The following is an 18663-nucleotide window of genomic DNA, read 5'->3' as shown; positions in this document are numbered from 1 at the left end:
TTTTGCCAGGAATTTCACTACCTTTCGTTGTGGCCTGTAATGAGAAATAATGTCCTATCCATAATGTCCTATCCACTGTTCTTCCCACCCCACCCACATTGGTATTCCACCACCCATCGAACGTACACAGTATCCATCCATCCCTTCACAACTCCTGCTCCCAACCCCTTTCCTCATGGCTCATATCCCTGTAATAAACCTAGATGAAAGACCTGTCCCATACATCCTCCCACCACCACCTACTCCAGTCCAACCACAAACATTACCCGTCTCATCAAAAGTAGGGCTACCTGTGAAACTAGTCATGTGATATACATTGCTACGCTGCAACCACTGTGCTGTATTCTATGTGGGCATGACAACCAACAAGCTATCTGTACACATGAAGGGTCATCGACAAACGGTGGCCAAGAAACAGCAGGACCACCCCATTGCTGAGCAACGCCACCCAACACGACGTTCATCATTTCAATGACTGCTTCACAGCATGGCCATCTGGATCCTTCACACCAACATGCACATGTAAGAACTCCCTCTGCAATAAATCCTACGTTCCCATAACCCTCCTGGTCTCAATCTCCGTTAGTCAATGTCCTTACCAATCTAACCACTTCCTTGTTCCCATTCCAATACTATGCAGCCCTCTAATTCACCATCACACCTTCAGTCGTTTTACTTTCCTCCTTTTCCACTACCCTTGCCCCTCACTACATCTAACTTCCCGACTGCACCTAACTACTCTACCTTCTCCCCACCTCATCTCTGTACACTGCCACAATCAGCACTTCATCATTCCTCAGCCATACCCTAGTATTCCTCCCCATCGCTGCCTCAACCTCATCCTTACCCCCACCACCCGGCTGCATCTCTCATCATGTGCTGCTGCTCACAGTCTGGCTTCAGCTGCCAGAGACTGTGGTCTATGTGAACGAGTTGCGTTTGTGTGTGTGTGTGTGTGTGTGTGTGTGTGTGTGTGTGTGTGTGTGTGTTCTTGTTCCAAACTTAGGATGATAACAATGAACTCTATTAATGCTGTTGTAGCTAAGAACCTGTTATGTACACCTGAAATGGCATATCTCTGTAATGTAGTCTGAAGGGACGCAACCCCTTCAAAAGTTAAGGGAAAAGCAACTTCCAGTGCCAGAACAAAGTGTGAACAATGTCAAATGTCTGCTGTTGTGCTGAAAGCAGTTTGGCTTCCATGTTCAATTACAGACTTCCAGCAATCATTTTCACACTATAGTGAGGTGTTGGTGGATCATCAGAATAATGACCTAACAAAGAATCTGTGATGCTATGACAATGCTCTCTTTTGCAATTTTTTTTAAACAGATTAGATTTAATATAGTTAACACAAGGTTCTTTTTTTTTGCAATGTAAATACTGTATAAACTCACTTTTATGTTCCCAGAATAAAATTTTCCCGCTGTTTATGACATTTTTTATCACTCTCATCAAATTTTGTATGTTCACAATGTTAATTTGCATCCAGTTTCACATTAACATATTTATAATTTTCCCATGATTTACACTTCATAAAACAGTGTTCATGGAGAAAACACTGATGTAATTGACATAAAATAACACAGACATGGCAGTGTTTACAAAGGTTATGCGGTTAAGTTTCTTGAAACCAGGACGAATACTCAAAAGGTCTGTATCAATATAAGTCTGAACAATTTGTTCTTTTAATCTTTGTTGATCCCTTATGGCTGCTGGTACATTATTGCATCAAGAAATTTGTTCTTTATCTCCTTCTGCTGTCAACTTCTACTTGATGAGGTGGCTGATAGGAGTAACTAGGTTTGTTCAAATAATGACCAATGACAACAGTTTTCAGTCTACTGCGCATGCACAACTTTGTGATTGTTGCTCTCATCATGATAACTCGAAAGCACATTCGCAAAACACTGCACCAGTTAAGTATTTTTTTCAAGCTTAGCAAAATATGTTTCGAAAATTTATTCTCATTGTAAAGTGCATATGTTTATGTACATATTTTTTGTGATGTTTCACACACAACTCACGTGAGTGATGGTTTGTGCACACAAGTGTTTGTGTGTGTGTGTGGTGTGTGTGTGTGTGTGTGTGTGTGTGTGTGTGTGTGTGTGTCTTATTATCTCAAATGACAACTAGATTGCAAGAGACACAGATCATCACATATGCAAACATCACACAAATACGTATATAAATACTTGTGCTTGATAGTGGGACTAAATTGTTGGACACCTTTGCTCTAAACATGAAAAAATAGGTAATTTATTTGGTATTTTATGATTTAGATAATGAATGACAAAACTGCATACTTTCCAAAAACATGAATTATGATAAACAAAATCAAGTCAAACATTTCTACTTCCAAGACAGTGTTCCAGTTCCAATTACGTTATTGGATAAACATAATAGTAAATGCAGATAACCTTTACTGGATAATGCCTACTACGCACATATATCATAAATAAACTATGAAAATGAAAAAGGGGGGGGGGACCCTATACATAACTTTTATTGCTTAAAAAGTTCTTTCCCACATTTTACACTATTTTTTTGAAGTCCCTTTGAAAGTGTAAAAGCAAAGTTTCATTGTAAATGTAATGTCAATAAATATAATTTAACTGATAGGTTTGTTTTCACTTTCAAAATAACACTGAAAAAATGAAATAAGACAAAAATGAAGAACATATAATGCTTGAAAAAAATAAGCTGGCACAAAATAACACTGAAATTGGCAATAAAATAAAATAATTGTTTTCCACCCTTATTTATGTGTCACAATCATGTCAAAGTAAAGCAGCAAATAGCTGGTAGCCGATAACTGACATAAATCACAGATGTCAGATAGAAAACCAGAGATGGAGACACACCACTAAACTGTACTGCTTCTTGAGATAAGCTTGTGTGGTGTGACTATAGCCAAGAAACATAAAACATGAGGAAATGTTATGATTACCTGGTGGTAGCATTCTGACGTGTGAGAGATGAAACAGCTTGGGCAATTTTGCTTCTGGTTAGGGTCCCATGACCTGATGGTGTCGTACCACTACGGAGATTACAGATTGCAGATGGTGGCAATTCCCCCAACTGCAATGGTGTAGGCTTACGGGTTGTGTCAGGAGAATTGCATGGTGTAGGCGAGCCAGAATGGGATGGACTCTCATCACTACTAGAACTTACCGATCCCTCTAGCTCGTGGTACTCTGTAAACACACAAAAGTAATTATTTTTATCATGTATGGGAGAGTTCTCCAATTGAAACAAGTAATCTGCTTCCTTTGAACTTTCCCTCTTCTTTATTTTACTGCTCATTATTACTGCCACAGCTAGATAAACTTTTAAATTTTGGTAACTTCATGATAAATTCTATGACGTTCTCAAGTATGCAGATTTCACAGTCATAGGGATTACCATCCAGGTGGAAATCATATAGAGAAGCGCATTATACATACCTGCTGCCCTCAGGCCAATGCTTCGGACCACAACACCTGCCACTTCTGCTACGTATCAGCCATGCCATCCCACACCTTTGCTAGAATCATAGCCGCTGACCATACATCAGCTTGCCCTGGAAAGTCCTGCTACACTACACCTATGGCCTTTGACAGGATCACAGCTGCTGCTGTCCGACAACCAATCCAGAAGAAACACCAACTCATTGCCACTAACGACGAGACTGGGCTTCATCATAGTGGCCTTTGCTATGCATTATTACAGAAGGACATTTCGGTTGTACTCATGTGTGAACCTTCATCCTTTAAGCTGTACTAGAGAGCTAGTTTGTGGTCAATAAACAAACTGTTGTTACTTCAATGTGTGCATCTCAATCTCTCACTCAGCACATCATTCAGCCAAGCGCTAATATTGGTGATGAAAGTAATTGGTTTCATGATACAGTGCTCTTCCCGTGTTTGCCATATACTTCAGCTGATGATGATAATGGTTACATGATATGTGTAATACTTAAAGTGCAGTGCTTGCTCAAGATTCACCCACTCCAGCCCCTGTTCATGGTTCCCTGGCTGCAGCACCAGCTCTTGGTCTTGTCCGTCACCCAGCTGCCCTTCCTTTGCTACACCAAGCCCAACACCAAGCCATGTCGCATCTTACCCATACAATGCAGTCATGGCCAGCCTTCTTCCCACTGATGGCTCATGTACTGGACATGGAGTATTCTATTCTTGGATTCTGTATCTATGTTCATTTGTTTACTTGTCTCACTTCTGGTAGGCATTCCGTAGCAATTCGTGTTCATATTTCTCAGCAGGTGCATGCAACTTCTTGGGCAATGTTTCTCTTCTGTGTAGTCTGGTGGTCCATTGATAACTTTACCCTATGTGCATTCTCTTCCCTCTTCCCTTTTTTGTCAATCTGTGTATTTCTCGTGTCTCTGGGTATATTCAAGTTCTAATTCATTTGTAGTGTATTTTCCCCTCTCCAGAGCTCATGTTGCTTCCAGCCCTTCACTTCAGGGTTTGGGCAACTCAGGACCTCCTGCAGTCCACCATTCAATACACTTAAAAGTTCTCCAGCTCTTTTCCACAACAGGTATCTAGTTTTTGTGTATGATAAGCTGGGCCACCTACCATTAAGTTAGTTACAATGCTGTCATACAGTGCCACTCTGTTCTTGTTCACAGAGCTCAATGTCAGCTGCCCCTCTGGTACCAGCACAGCCCACTCAGGTAACGCCATCAAACGGCTATCTTTTTGTTGCAGTCCTGTCGCAGTCAGCCCTCCTATCCTTGCCTGCCCTGTCACAGCAGGAGCCCCTGTACTCGCCAACCTTGTTACACTGGTGCCCGTACACTCACCAGCCATCCAGGTCATCACCACCACTATCACAGCCTGCCCTCACAAATCTGTCTCCGTCTGTCATCGTCACTGTTATTGTGGTCACCTTCGCAGCCAACCAAGCAGCCTTTCCTGCTGTCATTGCTGGCTCTGTCACGGTGGGCCTTCCCATCGCTGTTCCCGGGAGTAGCAGCCTCCGTACCTGCCTCCTACATGGCCATCTTTGCTTTTCACACAGGCACCCCACTGGCATCTCCAATCCCATTTTGTGTTATTCCAGGCTTGTGTTGTGCCTCTGTGGACACTTCACTTCCATCCCAGCCTCCACCCAAGCCTTCCCTGCCTGTTACCACTTCCCTACATGGCCATGGCATGCTTCTTGTGTCAGGATCAAATTTTGTCTACAGTGACTGGTTCTGTTGTTGTCTTGTTCTAGCTAGTTCTGGTGGCTGTCTGGTGCCTCTTTCCCTGGAAGCTGCATTTCTCTGAGATAGTTACACCACCTCCCTCGAGGGGAGAGGGATGTAGTATTTGCAGCACTGGACCACTGCACATTGGGCTACCTCACTCATGGATATGCTTTGAGAGCCAGCTATGACACCTCCCTTACCTCAGGAGGTTGGTTGTCAAAAGAAGAGTCGCTGTGCTGTCTACCACCAAGCCGCCTGCAGCCACCACAGTGTCCAGGTGCACAAGCCACACCAATACATGGCATGCAAATCATGGTAAACAGGGCTGCAGTCACAGGTGCCTATTCATATCCACGCGCTCCCATGTCCACGTGACACTGCACCAGTATTCCTCTACTGATGGGTACTTAGGTCACCATTCAACATCTCAACAGCAGTTCAGCTTCAGGTTCCAGACCAAGTACCAGTCGTCCTTGAGCCTACACTTTGGATCACAACATATGCCACTGCTGCTACCCATCGGCTGTGCCGCCCCACGGCTTCGCTAGCATCACAGCAACTAACCCTATGTCAGACCCTCGCAAGGTGCCACTACACTGGACTTGTGTCCTTTGCCAACGTCAAAGTCACTGCCATCTGATAGCCACTCCAGATGGCCCGCTTCTTTAGTACATCACCGCTACTGATGATAGTGGGCTTCATCACTGGCCTTCATTACACATCACTACATAAGGACATTTTATTGTCCTCATGTGAGGACCTTCATCCTCTAAGCTGTACTGAGTTAGTTCGTGGTCAATAAACAAACAGTTGTTACTTCAACACATGCATGTCTATCACATAGTTGGCACACCCCTCAGCCAAGGGTTACTATAACTGATATATAATTTAATGCTTCAATGACAACACTGTTGAACAGATTATAATACAGGGTGTTTAAAAAAAGGATCAGATTTCAAAACTACATAGGTTTAATATCAATGGTTCCCTCAACCACTGAAGGAATGAGAAGTGTTGTAGCCTAATAAGCTAATCAGGAATTAAGAAAATAAGCAACAAACCCAAATCAAGGAACACAAAACAAGAAAATTTAGGAACCAACAATGGGATTTTAACATCTATTACTTCTGTCTTAAGCTGTCATTCAAATCTGTCTTCCAGTTCTAGAACCAAGCTTTACAAAAGTAATTCACGTCAGTAAGTAAACACAAAGTACTTCTTCCAGTTCTATTCTTTCATAGTCACAGGAGAGGAGTGTGTGTGTGTGTGTGTGTGTGTGTGTGTGTGTGTGTGTGTGTGTGTGTGTGTGTGGGGGTGGGTGGGTGGGGGGGGGGGGGGGGGGGGGGGGGGGGGGTTTGCACGCATGTGCAGTTGTTCTTGAAAAAAGAGCAGGAGTTCAAAAGCTAGCGTGAATTCTGTTTCCTGTTATATGTTCCTGTGCTCCATGCATCAGTCCACTGTAGGTGAGCAGTTCCCTTTCCCTTATTTTACATGTTCTTCCACTTCTTCACTAGACAAAGTTTACCATTTTAGGAAAATAAAAGAAACAAGGGTATTGGAAGATCTTTGTAATGATTCCAAAAGAATGTGGAGAAATAACTTAGCACAGCATGTGCCTTTGAAATGGAGATAATTGATAATGATACTCCAGCATTTACAAAACAAAAATAAAAATTTCCCAAGCCAAACAAACCACAAGTATACAGTGATAATACTAACTACTCACAGTACACAATAATAATACTAATTGCTCATGTTGCTCTGACACGCAACAGTGCTGCCTCTGCCCCCTATGGACACAGAAAATGCAATACAGATACAACTGTTTCAATCTGGAACAGAGCTTGTAATTAGTAAGAGACTGCACTTCATGTAATTTTGCAAAATCCTTGCTGGACAGGAGATAAATAAAACCAAGAGTGCAGGAATTAAAGTTACAAACAAACTTGCATCCCTCTTCATTGTGAAACTCCCCCCCCCCCCCCTCCTTTCCACACCCACACCCGATCTACACACACACACACACACACACACACACACATATGCAGTAATCATTAAATGGCTACACAGTGTTGCATGCAACATCATTAGAAATTTGGCCTGCATGAATAACTTCATGCAACAGAAGGGCAAACAATGTCTATGCACTTTTAGAGAGGCCCTCTTTACTAGTTTATGATTTCAGACATTCCACAGATGTCATCACCTTCACACAATGTATGGTCTTATTTAATTTTGCTGCAACAATCATCTCTTTTCAGCAACAAAGTGCCCATCCTAAATAAATCATAAAAAAATAACTATTGATAAAATTTGAAGCACAAAACTTATCATGTTATCATAGTAAAATTACGAGCTAGAACCACTAAACTGTTTTATTAATGTTTTTCCTCTTTAGAGAATGGTTCTATGATGAACAGTGAATAAGACCTTCTGGCACTTGAGAGGAGTGCCCCTTAGATATAGCTCCTTGATGCACAGCTGAGCAGTGCGCAGCAACATTTCCATCAAATACTCCTTATTTCTCAGACAGAGCACGAAACACTGAACACCCAGTACGCCAATATGCTATATCACAATGGGAGTTTATTTAGAGCATGGAAGAAAAAGTGCCATTTTATGGTTATGCCTAAAATGAAACATATTTGTTTGAAAAACACACTTTCACGTTATAATGTAATGCATATGTTATCTTTACTCAGCCAAGGTAATTACTATACCAAATATAAACTAACAGCTTAATTGCCTCCAATAGTGTTATATAAGCAACATATTCAGACCTCTATCTATTATTGTAACAGCTTCAAAAACATTATTTTGGAAAAATGATGTTTTGGAGATAAAATCAGTCACAGTTGTAGCTGCTTGTGTGATTGCACTGAAAAATATAAAAATTAAAGGTAAAAGAGAAAAGAAAAATAATACAGATGAATTACATGACAAGGGGGACATGGAGATGTCCCTGATGGTCCACGGAAGGATCCAGATGGCCCGGGTTGTTAAGCAGCCATTAAAATTGAGTTTGTTGCATTCAGCTGCATGTTGTGCCACCAGGTGGTCAGCTTTGCTATTGGGAACAGTTTGGGGGTGGTCATACATCCTGGTGGACAACTGGCTGGTAATCACATCAATATAAAACTCTGTGCAATGTTTGCAGCAGAGTTAGTATATCGCATGGCTTTTTTTAATGGTGGCCCAGCATATGGCAAGGGATTTGGTTTGAGGGTGGTACAGGGATGGACTAGGAAGTTGTGTAGGTTGGGTGAGCAATGAGACCCTTCTTTAGAAGGAGTAGGAAGGATCTTGGGTAGAGCTTCCCTCATTTCAGGGGATGACAAGAAAGAATCAAAGTCTTGATGAAGGATACGGTTCATCTGTTCCAGTCCAAGGTACTATTAGGGTGACAAGGATGTTGCTCCTACGTAGCTGATTCTTGTGGGTGGTGGGACAACTGGGTGTGCATGAGGATATGATAAAGGAAAATAATGAAAACTGTTCGTGGACTAGGTTTGGCAGGTAGTGTCTGTCTATGAATGGGACCTCCAGCATACCGAGCAAGGGAGTTCTGATCACTGCAGCTACGTCACCCACATGTTGCTAGGTCATATGAGAGAGTTTTTCTTGTGTGAAAGTGATGACAGCTGTTGAAATGCAGAGGGCAGGCTCCAGGAATGTGACACATTGGGTTGAGGAGTAGCCCAGATTGGAGAGGAGGTGTTCTGAAGGAACGAGGATGAGGTGGCTTGGCCATGAGTCCAGATCATGAAGTTATCACCTGAACCAGACTAGGGGTTGGGAGTTTTGGGATGCAAAGTAGCTTTCCTCTAGATGGCCTGTTACAGGTTAGCATACAAGGGTATCATCCAGGTGCCCATGGCTATGCCACGAATTTGTTTGTATACCTTCCCATGAAAGGAGACGAAGTTGCGAGTCAGGATACAGTTAGTAAGGTGTGTAAGGAAATGGGTAGTGGATTTGGAGGCTGAAGGACGTTGGGAGAGGTAGTGTTCAATAATGGCAAGGCTATGGCCATGGTGGATGTTGGTGTATAGGGAGGTGGCATCAACAGTGATGAGTAGGGATTCAGGAGGTAAAGGGGTGGGGATGGTGGAGAGTCAGTGAAGGAAGTAGTTAGAATCTTTGTTATGGGAGGCAAGATATCAGGCAATTAGTTGGAGGAGTTTGTCAACAAGAGCAGAAATTCTTTCAGTGGGAGCACAACAGCGAGCTACAATGGCGTGTCCAGGACTGTTGCGATTGTGGGTTTTGGTGAGTATGGATTACAGTTTGGCAGTGGCCTGTTATCCTGGTGGAAAGTTGACTGGCAGTCATACTGACACAAGAAGCTTTGTGGTGTTTGCAGCCGAGGTGGTATATGACTTGGCTGCTTTCACAGTTGGCCCAGCTTTGTTGGGTGAGGTAAGCCTGTAACAGGACTGGAGTTTCCCCTCTCCTGTTCTTTGACCCCATACCTATTTGTGTTCCCATGTCCCCTTAAAAGTGTTCCACTCCACAACGGATCCGGCAACTGCATTTCATGTGCCTAGCCCACGTACCTTCCACCCTCCTTCCCGCATTCCTAGCCAGCAAACGGTTACCTCCCTCTGAGCCATTAGCCACCTACTCTCAATCCCTCTCCTACTACGCACCCCACCCGACACATCCCCCAGCACAACCTTTTCCACCCGTCAAAATGCAGAACTGGCACTGTTTGTCCTGCCGGCACCATGTAGGGAACAGGTGCATATATGTAAGCATGTGTATGTGTGCATCTTCTGTGTGTATTTTACTCTAGTCCGAAAAAGAATTATTCCAAAAGGTAACATGGCTTCTTTCTTTTGTGTGTGCCTATTGAAGATGTGATGCTTCTGCTTTTTGGTGAATGGTCTCCTTTAATCCAAAAGCATTTACATTTTACCAGAACCTTCCTACAACAGAAGAATGAAAAATTGATAAAAGTAATGTTTGTACACAATTACTATTACTCATCTTGTAAATTTGTAAATGGATAAAATCAATTACACTTACTGTCTGGGCTGTACTGCACCAGCATAGTAATAGAGTTTCCACACTGCCGAAGAACACTAGCTGCTAACTGGTATGTGGCACTCCGCATATTTATGCCACACACCTCAAGCAACTGGTCTCCAACCTGTAATAAATTTCAAAAAGTGGAATATATGGGCACCAGCTCTTAGAGAAACTGCACGTAGGTTAATATTAGCAAGCAGTGTGTATTTGTTAGTAAAGCTTTATAGAGCTTAACCCATATAAAGCATTGTCCAAAATAGCATGTAAAATCCAGTTTTGAGGGGGGTGTATCAAAGTGTATGACATCATCTCAACTTGAAAGTGACATGAAAAGATAATTTTATGTTCTTACTTAAAATTAATCCAGTATATTTCCACAACTGTTTGAAAGTAGTATTGTTGATTCTTGTTTGAACAAGTAACTTTAGACTTTATCCAGAATGAAATAAATAAAATACAGTGCCAATTATGTTAGTGAAGTTAGTACTGACCAAGAGGAGTCATCTTAAGAAGTCATTCTTATAATAATTAAATTGTAAACTTTATTTTGTCCCTAATTTCTTCTTGTGCCATTAATTAATCATTTTACTATTGTGCATAGAACTTGTAGGGGTAAAAACTCACTATATAGGTGATGTGTTGTGTTGTTGATAGGCACATCAATAATAGTGAAATCATTGCTAGCTTTCAAATGAATTATTCGTCAGAGACAGAGAAAACACAAACACAAACACACAAACACAAACACACAAACACAAACACACAAACACACACACACACACACACACACACACACACACCTGCACAGCTACACTGGCCTTGCTCACTACAATGTAGTCAGCAATGACATTGAAGCTGTAAAGATGTATGTATGTTTACTTCTGAGGGAGGATTCATCTGAAAGCCAGTAACATTTTCAGTTTTAGTCATATTCCTACTGATGACTCAGCACTTCAACTATATTGTGAGTTGTTACCATTGCTTTCCTATTTCCCACAGCTTGGTTCTCTACTCTAGTTCTGAACAGGCTATGGCTTTCATAAGCATGACAACACTGGGAACCATGTTTCTTCAATGACTGCCCATGTGCCCTTACACGAGTTAACTTACAGAGATAAGTTTATCATATAATGAATAACGGAGCCACCAGAAATGTGTATAACAGTGGAGTTCAATGAACTCTGCAGTGTGAGGTACTACAACCAGTGAGCAAGTTATGTTAAAGGTGCAATAGCAGGAAGAACAAGGAAAGAACGTGAAATGAGAGCATTCAATCATATTGTATAGTCACTGGAAAAGCAAAGTGTGTTTTCAGTCCCCAAGCTACACTCACCTGCAAACCAACTTGTGAAGCCAGGCTATGCTCACTCACAGTAGATACAAACACACCGCCACTTTCTAAACAGGAAATCTGAATTCCTAACGGTTCAGCTGATTTATCTATGTGCACTCTTCTCAATTCTCCAGGTGCAGGTCTGTAAAAATTACAGAATTCAGTTAAATTACCAGTTGATGCAAGAAGCAGACATTATTTTCATTTCATTTAAACAACAGTGAATCACTCTGTGTTTTGACAAACTCTACTGCAGTCAGAAAGTAGACTAAGCAACTGGCATTTCAGCTATAAGCAACTGACTTTGAGAAATACCTCAATAAGGGGTAAAAGCACTGCCACTATAAAGCAGAAGGATCCTTTAGCTCTGCAAATGTTATCAGCTGCCATATTAGGGGCAAAAACAAGAAATGTTTCCCTGAAGATGCACTGGAAATTTTTACGGCAGTAAACAGATGGTGGATGACATTTTGGTGCAGAGTGCGCGGGCTATAATACCAAACTGGTAGTGTCATATTATGGTAACAAAATTAGAAAAAAAAATCCCAAACAACAAATTCTTTGACAGCTTTATTAGGGATAAGGGAACAGTAAATAAATAGACAAGTACAGTGTGGTCAAAAAGAATGCATCTGAAAATTAGAGGAATACAGAAAGAAATCATAACGGAGTCCTAGACAAAATCTCACTCTCATTCCCATATCATTTTCAGTGAATGCTATCATCAAGGAGAGCTTCCAGTGATGCGGAATGAACCAGGTTAAACATTAATAGACAGAAACACCTATTATAGCTACTTCAAAGAAGTAAACCAAATGCTGAGAAGTCACTGTTTTCCCTCTTGTGTAAGAGAGAGAACAGTGACTGCTCAGTATTTGGTACACTTGCTTTCTTTCTTTTTTCCAATTTATTACTTCAAGTTTTTATACAACTCTGCTGTTTTCAGAGCGCAAGTGCACGTACACGCACGCACACACACACAAAGTTAGGTTGTTCCGACTATTCATTTTCTATTTTATTTATTTATTGCAATACATATTCCAGATGTTTGGTAACACTTGGATATAGGACAAGTCAAAACATTTAATTCATTGTTATGTTAATGTCATTAAGGACCACAAAGATTAAGAATACAAATTAGAAAATAGTAAATTTCAGATTTATTTATACAGTTTTTGTAAAGTAAGAAAGACCATCTTGACATGCAGAACACAAATTAATGCATTTAAAGCAGCAAGACATGTTAAAGCAGGTCTCCACGGAAACACATTGGAAATAATTTTTTCTATTAGGTTGGTGCATAACTTTGTAGAGTTTTTCTTTCGCATGCTAATCGTCCAGTTGCTGTGGGTTTAATTACCAACTGTCATTTTTTATTTGTAGTTCACTGCTGCTATTTGAGTTTGTATATTGTTACTTTGTCATTTTGAGATAGTAAGTGGAGCTGTAGGCACTAGAAAATGGAGTGCCAAGAGGAGAAATCTGACATACTCTTCTGTTTGTATTTAGGTGAGGGATGACTGCAGCGAAGGCAGCGAGAAATATTTGTGCCCTGTATGGGGATAATAACACTGGACAGAGCATGAGAAGAAAATGATTTTCTCATTTTGAGGAGGATCACTGTGACTCTCCACATTCAGGAACACCTTTGGGATTTGATGAATATCGTTTAAACATACTGATCCATAATTATCCACATCAGTGTACTTGAGAAGAGGCAATTAGATGAACTGTGATCATTCCACCATCATGCAACATTTGCATGTAATGGGGAAGGTTCAAAAATTAGGTGTATGGGTACTGCATGCTCAAAGCCAAAATCACGAAATTCAGCAGTTGGCCATATGTGCATCTCTGCTTGCTCATAAACAACTCCAGCTATCCCTATCCAGTATCCTAATTGGTGACAATAAATTGTGTCTTTATACTAACATAATGAAAAGAAAGGAATGACTGAGCCCAAACAAAACAGCAATTCCCTGTACAAAGACCTGCCCCCATCCACAAAAGATAATGTTATGCACCTAGTGAAACAGCGCTGGATTGGTGCACTACGAATTGCTTCCCCAAGTTGTTACCATTGCTGTTGATATTTACTCTCAATAGCTGAAACATGTTGTAGACGCAATCTAAGAATAACGGCCAGAATGACTGTGAGAACTGATGGTACTCCATGACAGTCCCTATCCACATTCTGCTAGACTGACAAAAAGCACTATACAGGAGTTGGTTGGGAAGTCATTCTGCATACACCTTATTCACCTGATTTTGTGTCCTCAGAGTTTCACCTTTTTTCTCTCTATTGAATAATGTTCAAGGAACTTCCTTTCCGGATGAAAGTGCACTCCGAAGATGGCTTGATGAGTTCTTTGCCTCATAACCACAGGATTTCTACAGTTGCATAATACAAAAGTTATTCCAGCATTGACAGATTGTTGTGAATAGTGAAGTGGTATGTATTACTGATGACTCAAGTCTCTCTTATGTGTATCTATTGTGTTTATTAAACTTATCGAGAAATGCTACATATGTAGGTACCAACCCACCATCTCCACTAAAGAATTCATCTAGAGAACAGAAACATTTTTCAAGCAAGAACTCCTTTAGCTTACATTTAAATGGTACATTATTGCCTCATAGACACTCAATAATACTTGGAAATGTGTTGGAGACTGAATATATTGCTGTGTCGGCAAGGCATCCCAACTGTGTAAGTCAAGTTGCAGATGTGGCACAATATAGTCAGCCGGGACAGTGTAGCCATAGAAGTGTATGTGTGATATGTTTGTGTACTCTTTAGTCCTGAAGAAGGATTCACCCAAAATATAGTAAAGTTCTGTTTCATTTATGTATCTTTTCATGACACAGCATCTCTGTTTTTCGGTTCATTGTTACCTCTACTTCTTAAATTTTTTATTTCAAGAATGTGTAACACAGAACAACACAAACAGAGATGAGAAAACAATGCAAGAAATAAAATATCTTTACATTATACAAATCCACAATTAAAGAGAAACACTGAACTTACTTCCGTGAATAACAATAGTCAGGCAAAGAATTTCTCTTGTTTTCTCTATGACCAGGACTCAAGACTTCTACCAGAAATGTCGGCATGGGACTGCCTCTGTCTGAAGCTCTTTCAATGCTGCCAGTTGATACTTTTCCTGCACTGCTTTTGCTTGTCACACTGGGGTTTGATGGGATTCTGTAATTTTTACAATAATATTCAAACTTACTAAATTATAACATTTTACAAGGTGTTACTTTGATCATTCAAGTGTTGAAAGATTGAACACATGATATGGAAAGAAACTAAATACAACAAAAAACAACTATAGTAAATATCAACTATGTGGGGGTACAGACACACACACACACACACACACACACACACACACACACACACACACACACACACAACAAAATCTTAAAATGGAGACTCCAGAGTGGAATATCAACAATATAAGGAAAAGACAAATTGCTACTCACCACAAAGGTGACACATTAAGTTGCAGACAGGCACAACGAAAAGAGTGTTACACATTTAGCTTTGAGCCAACGCCTTTTTCAGAAAAAAAATGCACACATCATTCACACAAGCAAGCACACCTCATGCATACATGACCGTCATCTTCAGCAGCTCAGACCAGAATGCACAAAATCTTAATAGTTACAAGTAAAAAAGGATAACGAGACTGAAGATTGTTCTTGCATCAATTTTCATCCTCTTTAAGGATACAGGGTACTTTTCTGACTCAATATTACATAAAAATCAACACCTATTTCTTTCGGGCACTGTTTATAATGTATATGTTTTACAGATTTTTGGTTGATATCAGGTAATGCAGCACACTTTTTACACAAATTAGAAGTATTTCGAATATATTTGAACCAGCTTAGACTTATTAAAAAAAATAACAAAAAATGGATGTAATTTTTTTCCAAAATGCTTCCTCACATTGAGGTACCATTTAATCCAATGTTACACATTAGAAGATCAAATTTTTACCAGATATGCATGACATGATGACTGAGGTACTAGACCTATTTAATTCCCCCTATTACGTCCATTACAAGGATAAAAAATACATCTTACATTTTAATTTTTATAATTTTTTCCCTAATAAAAATTTTATTTTTCTATAATTTAGTTGATTCTGTAATAAAGTTTAGGTCTACTACATAAGTATGGACTATCGCAGGTTACAGAAAAAAATTAGAGCAATGCTTTATAAACTTTAGGAAATATTCGTACCTGAATTCTCAAAAATACAACTTGCAGGAAATTGTGAATGAAGATATAAGTCCAATTAAACTGTGCCTCAGAACATTTCTGAAGCATAGTCTTCATCCTGCAGCATTTCTTCATCTTCAAGCTTCCTCTTGGCATTCCCTTTAGCACTTCCTGCTTCTTTTGTAACTTGAAGAGCAAATCTTTCAGCTTCATTTCCTCGTTGTCTGTCACATGTGAGCAGGACTTCCAACCTTCCTATCACTCCATCATTGAAAAATATCACTGCATCTAGTACACCAACTTTCAATGTATTTAGTCCTACAAAAACATTCTTGTGTCATCTTTCCCATATGCAATGGTTGAAACTTTCATTTGCATTGTGAGTGCCCCCATGAAGACATTTACTACGCAAAACAGGGTCACTTAGGTCTCTAAAAATTGGTTTTATTTCATTCCTAACAGGCTCGGGAAGACAATGCTTATGATGGTATATCTGACCACTTTCTTTTGCTTTTTGGTAACCACACCAAGTATCAGCTCCTTTAGAGCAAAGTCCATTAACAGGGTGGTCATCTATGGACAACTTATCAAAAGTAGGTGGCCCATACAGCTTTTCTCATTGGTGTAACATCATTCAGACATGCAGTTCGTCTAATGGCCAGTCCATAATAACTCTGAAGAAGGTCTATTTCAGTTTCTGTCAATCTGCCTCGGCCAGACAGAGATTTTCCGTCAGATAGCAACTTTCCTTTCATTTCTCTTCATAGCTTCCTCAATCTAGCACCCATCCTCTTTTTCAAATGTTCCAGTTTTGTTACCACGGTATCACCATAAACATTGAACTCATTAATTTTATTGAAAGCTTTAGAGTCCCCATTGCCTAGGTGCATCGTATTTCTAACATTATAAAAGGGCACTGACCTCTGAAATATGTTTAGAGCCATCACACTCCATACCTCCAATGTAACCATCATAATTCTTAGAACACTGATGTTCAATACGTCCTTCAGTGTTACCACGGCAGGTGTGGCAGTACTTAGATAAGCACTCAACATCAACAACTTTTCCATTCTCCAGAGAAGTAGCACTTGCAACACCATTCACGGAACGATGTCCTCGATGTTGCCATGTCCCATCAAGTGCAACAGTAATGTCCCCGGTTCCACTAATATTTACAGTTTCTTCTACTGCACATTTCATAGATGCTTTAGACACAATCATCAAGGTGCCTAAAAGTATTTTTATGTACTTGCTGGAGGAAGAGGAGGAGGGTCCATCAAACCACAAAACGTTTGATCAGCCTTTTTTCCTTTTCCTATTGCACGAATTGCATACACTAACTTCAAATTCACATCATATGAATTATGCACAATGTTTGAAGTCATTTTCGAGGTAGATTTATTGCAGGATCTACAAAAAACAACAAATTTTGACGCTAAACCCTTCCTGCTACTCTGTTGTTCAGTTATTTCCAGACAGCCTACACCAACACATTGCTTACATTTCGCCACTTCCTTTATCAAAGAAGATAAGATGCCCCCATCATCATCAACAACAACAACAACAAATCCGCTACGAACAGCATCACTGTTAACGAAAAAATTTGAAACACCACGAGGCCCACCATGTGGGAGTTTCTTCCCAGAAGAACTGATACATAGGTAACTTTCAGCAGTGTGGCTTGCTTTGTTTGTTAACTGGTTACCACAGAATTTCCTTTTATTTAATTTCTTGATGCGTGTTCATATTTATTGCACACTAAAGGATGTGTACTTCCACAAATATATGTAGCATTTGGGCAACAAACATTTAGTAACATCTGAACAAACTGCTTCAGCGAAACAAAAGTAAATACTAGCAAAGATAATAATTTACAGACACTAGAAAACTGCACTGTTACCAACATATACAATGAATCATATGTATAATCACTAGAAACAGAAAGTTCACAGTTCTTTTTAAATAATACTGGTTTCTGTAACAGAAATAAAGGGGGTGTGGTGGCATACATGACCGTAACTTTAAAATTTGGTACATATTTTTCATTTGAAACCCTATAATGTATATATCAATGTAATCAGGAAAGACTATAGAATTTAATAGTCTTAAAAAATTTCAATTTTTCCACTATTCATAAGTACCCTGTACCCTTAATGGAGTCCCAGTTTTCATTCATCTATCACATTCTTTACTTAATTTTATATTTGTAAATAAGTCAGAATTTGGAGAACTTAAAAGTACACAACAAACCATCTATACACATAACTGATGAGGACCCATGGTCACCGTATTGAACTCTCACACAAACTTTGTTTTCAGAACAAATTTATCACATTCTATCTCAGTATTTTATTCTCGACACCTTGCAGATTTATTGGTTATTTTTCCATGAATGCTCTTAAAATGTCATATAGATGCTACAATCTGAAAGATACAGAACTTAAATCTACCGTGTTACTGCTCCTAGACTCCATGAAGCTTGTCATCAGGCTCGTGAGCACACGTTCAGTTGTGCACATTTTAAGAAGCTTATGTGAATGCGCAACTCGTGTGATGTAATAGCCTTACCGGCCAAATACATACAGATTTGACTAACAATGTGTAGGTTCATGATGTGCACAGCTCGCCCTTGCCACTCAACTAGAAGTTTACATCTGTGCCACCAGGTGGTCGCACACTGCAGCAGACTTTTATCCCCGTTCACTCAGAATAAATCTTGCTGGATGATATATGCTAATACACTCACTATACACTCTAGTAAAATTGGATCAGATGTCAGTATATGTTAAAGTTGTACTGACAGTAAACCTATTTTGTTGGTTTCTGAATGAGTTACAGTATATTAAGTTAAGAATTTTATCATACAGT

The 18663-nt window shown here is 39.9% G+C and overlaps 1 protein-coding gene across 1 annotated transcript in view; it reads right to left on the bottom strand.

Moving 5' to 3' along the window:
* The window catches only part of LOC124773398 (disks large homolog 5-like), a 192856-nt gene that overhangs the window by 82840 nt on the left and 91353 nt on the right, over positions 1-18663 (bottom strand). Inside the window, exons 17-20 of the mRNA XM_047249398.1 lie at positions 14590-14766; positions 11562-11703; positions 10226-10349; positions 2951-3197 (exon numbers count right to left, since the gene is read on the bottom strand). Of these exons, the coding sequence (XP_047105354.1) occupies positions 2951-3197; positions 10226-10349; positions 11562-11703; positions 14590-14766 (690 nt within the window). The remainder of the gene's footprint in view (positions 1-2950; positions 3198-10225; positions 10350-11561; positions 11704-14589; positions 14767-18663) is intronic.

The sequence above is a fragment of the Schistocerca piceifrons genome, chromosome 2, assembly GCF_021461385.2.
Source record: "Schistocerca piceifrons isolate TAMUIC-IGC-003096 chromosome 2, iqSchPice1.1, whole genome shotgun sequence".
NCBI classification, from domain to species: Eukaryota; Metazoa; Arthropoda; class Insecta; order Orthoptera; family Acrididae; genus Schistocerca; species Schistocerca piceifrons.
The sequence above is the reverse complement of the archived record's forward strand: the minus strand, read 5'-3'. Positions and strand labels throughout refer to the sequence as shown.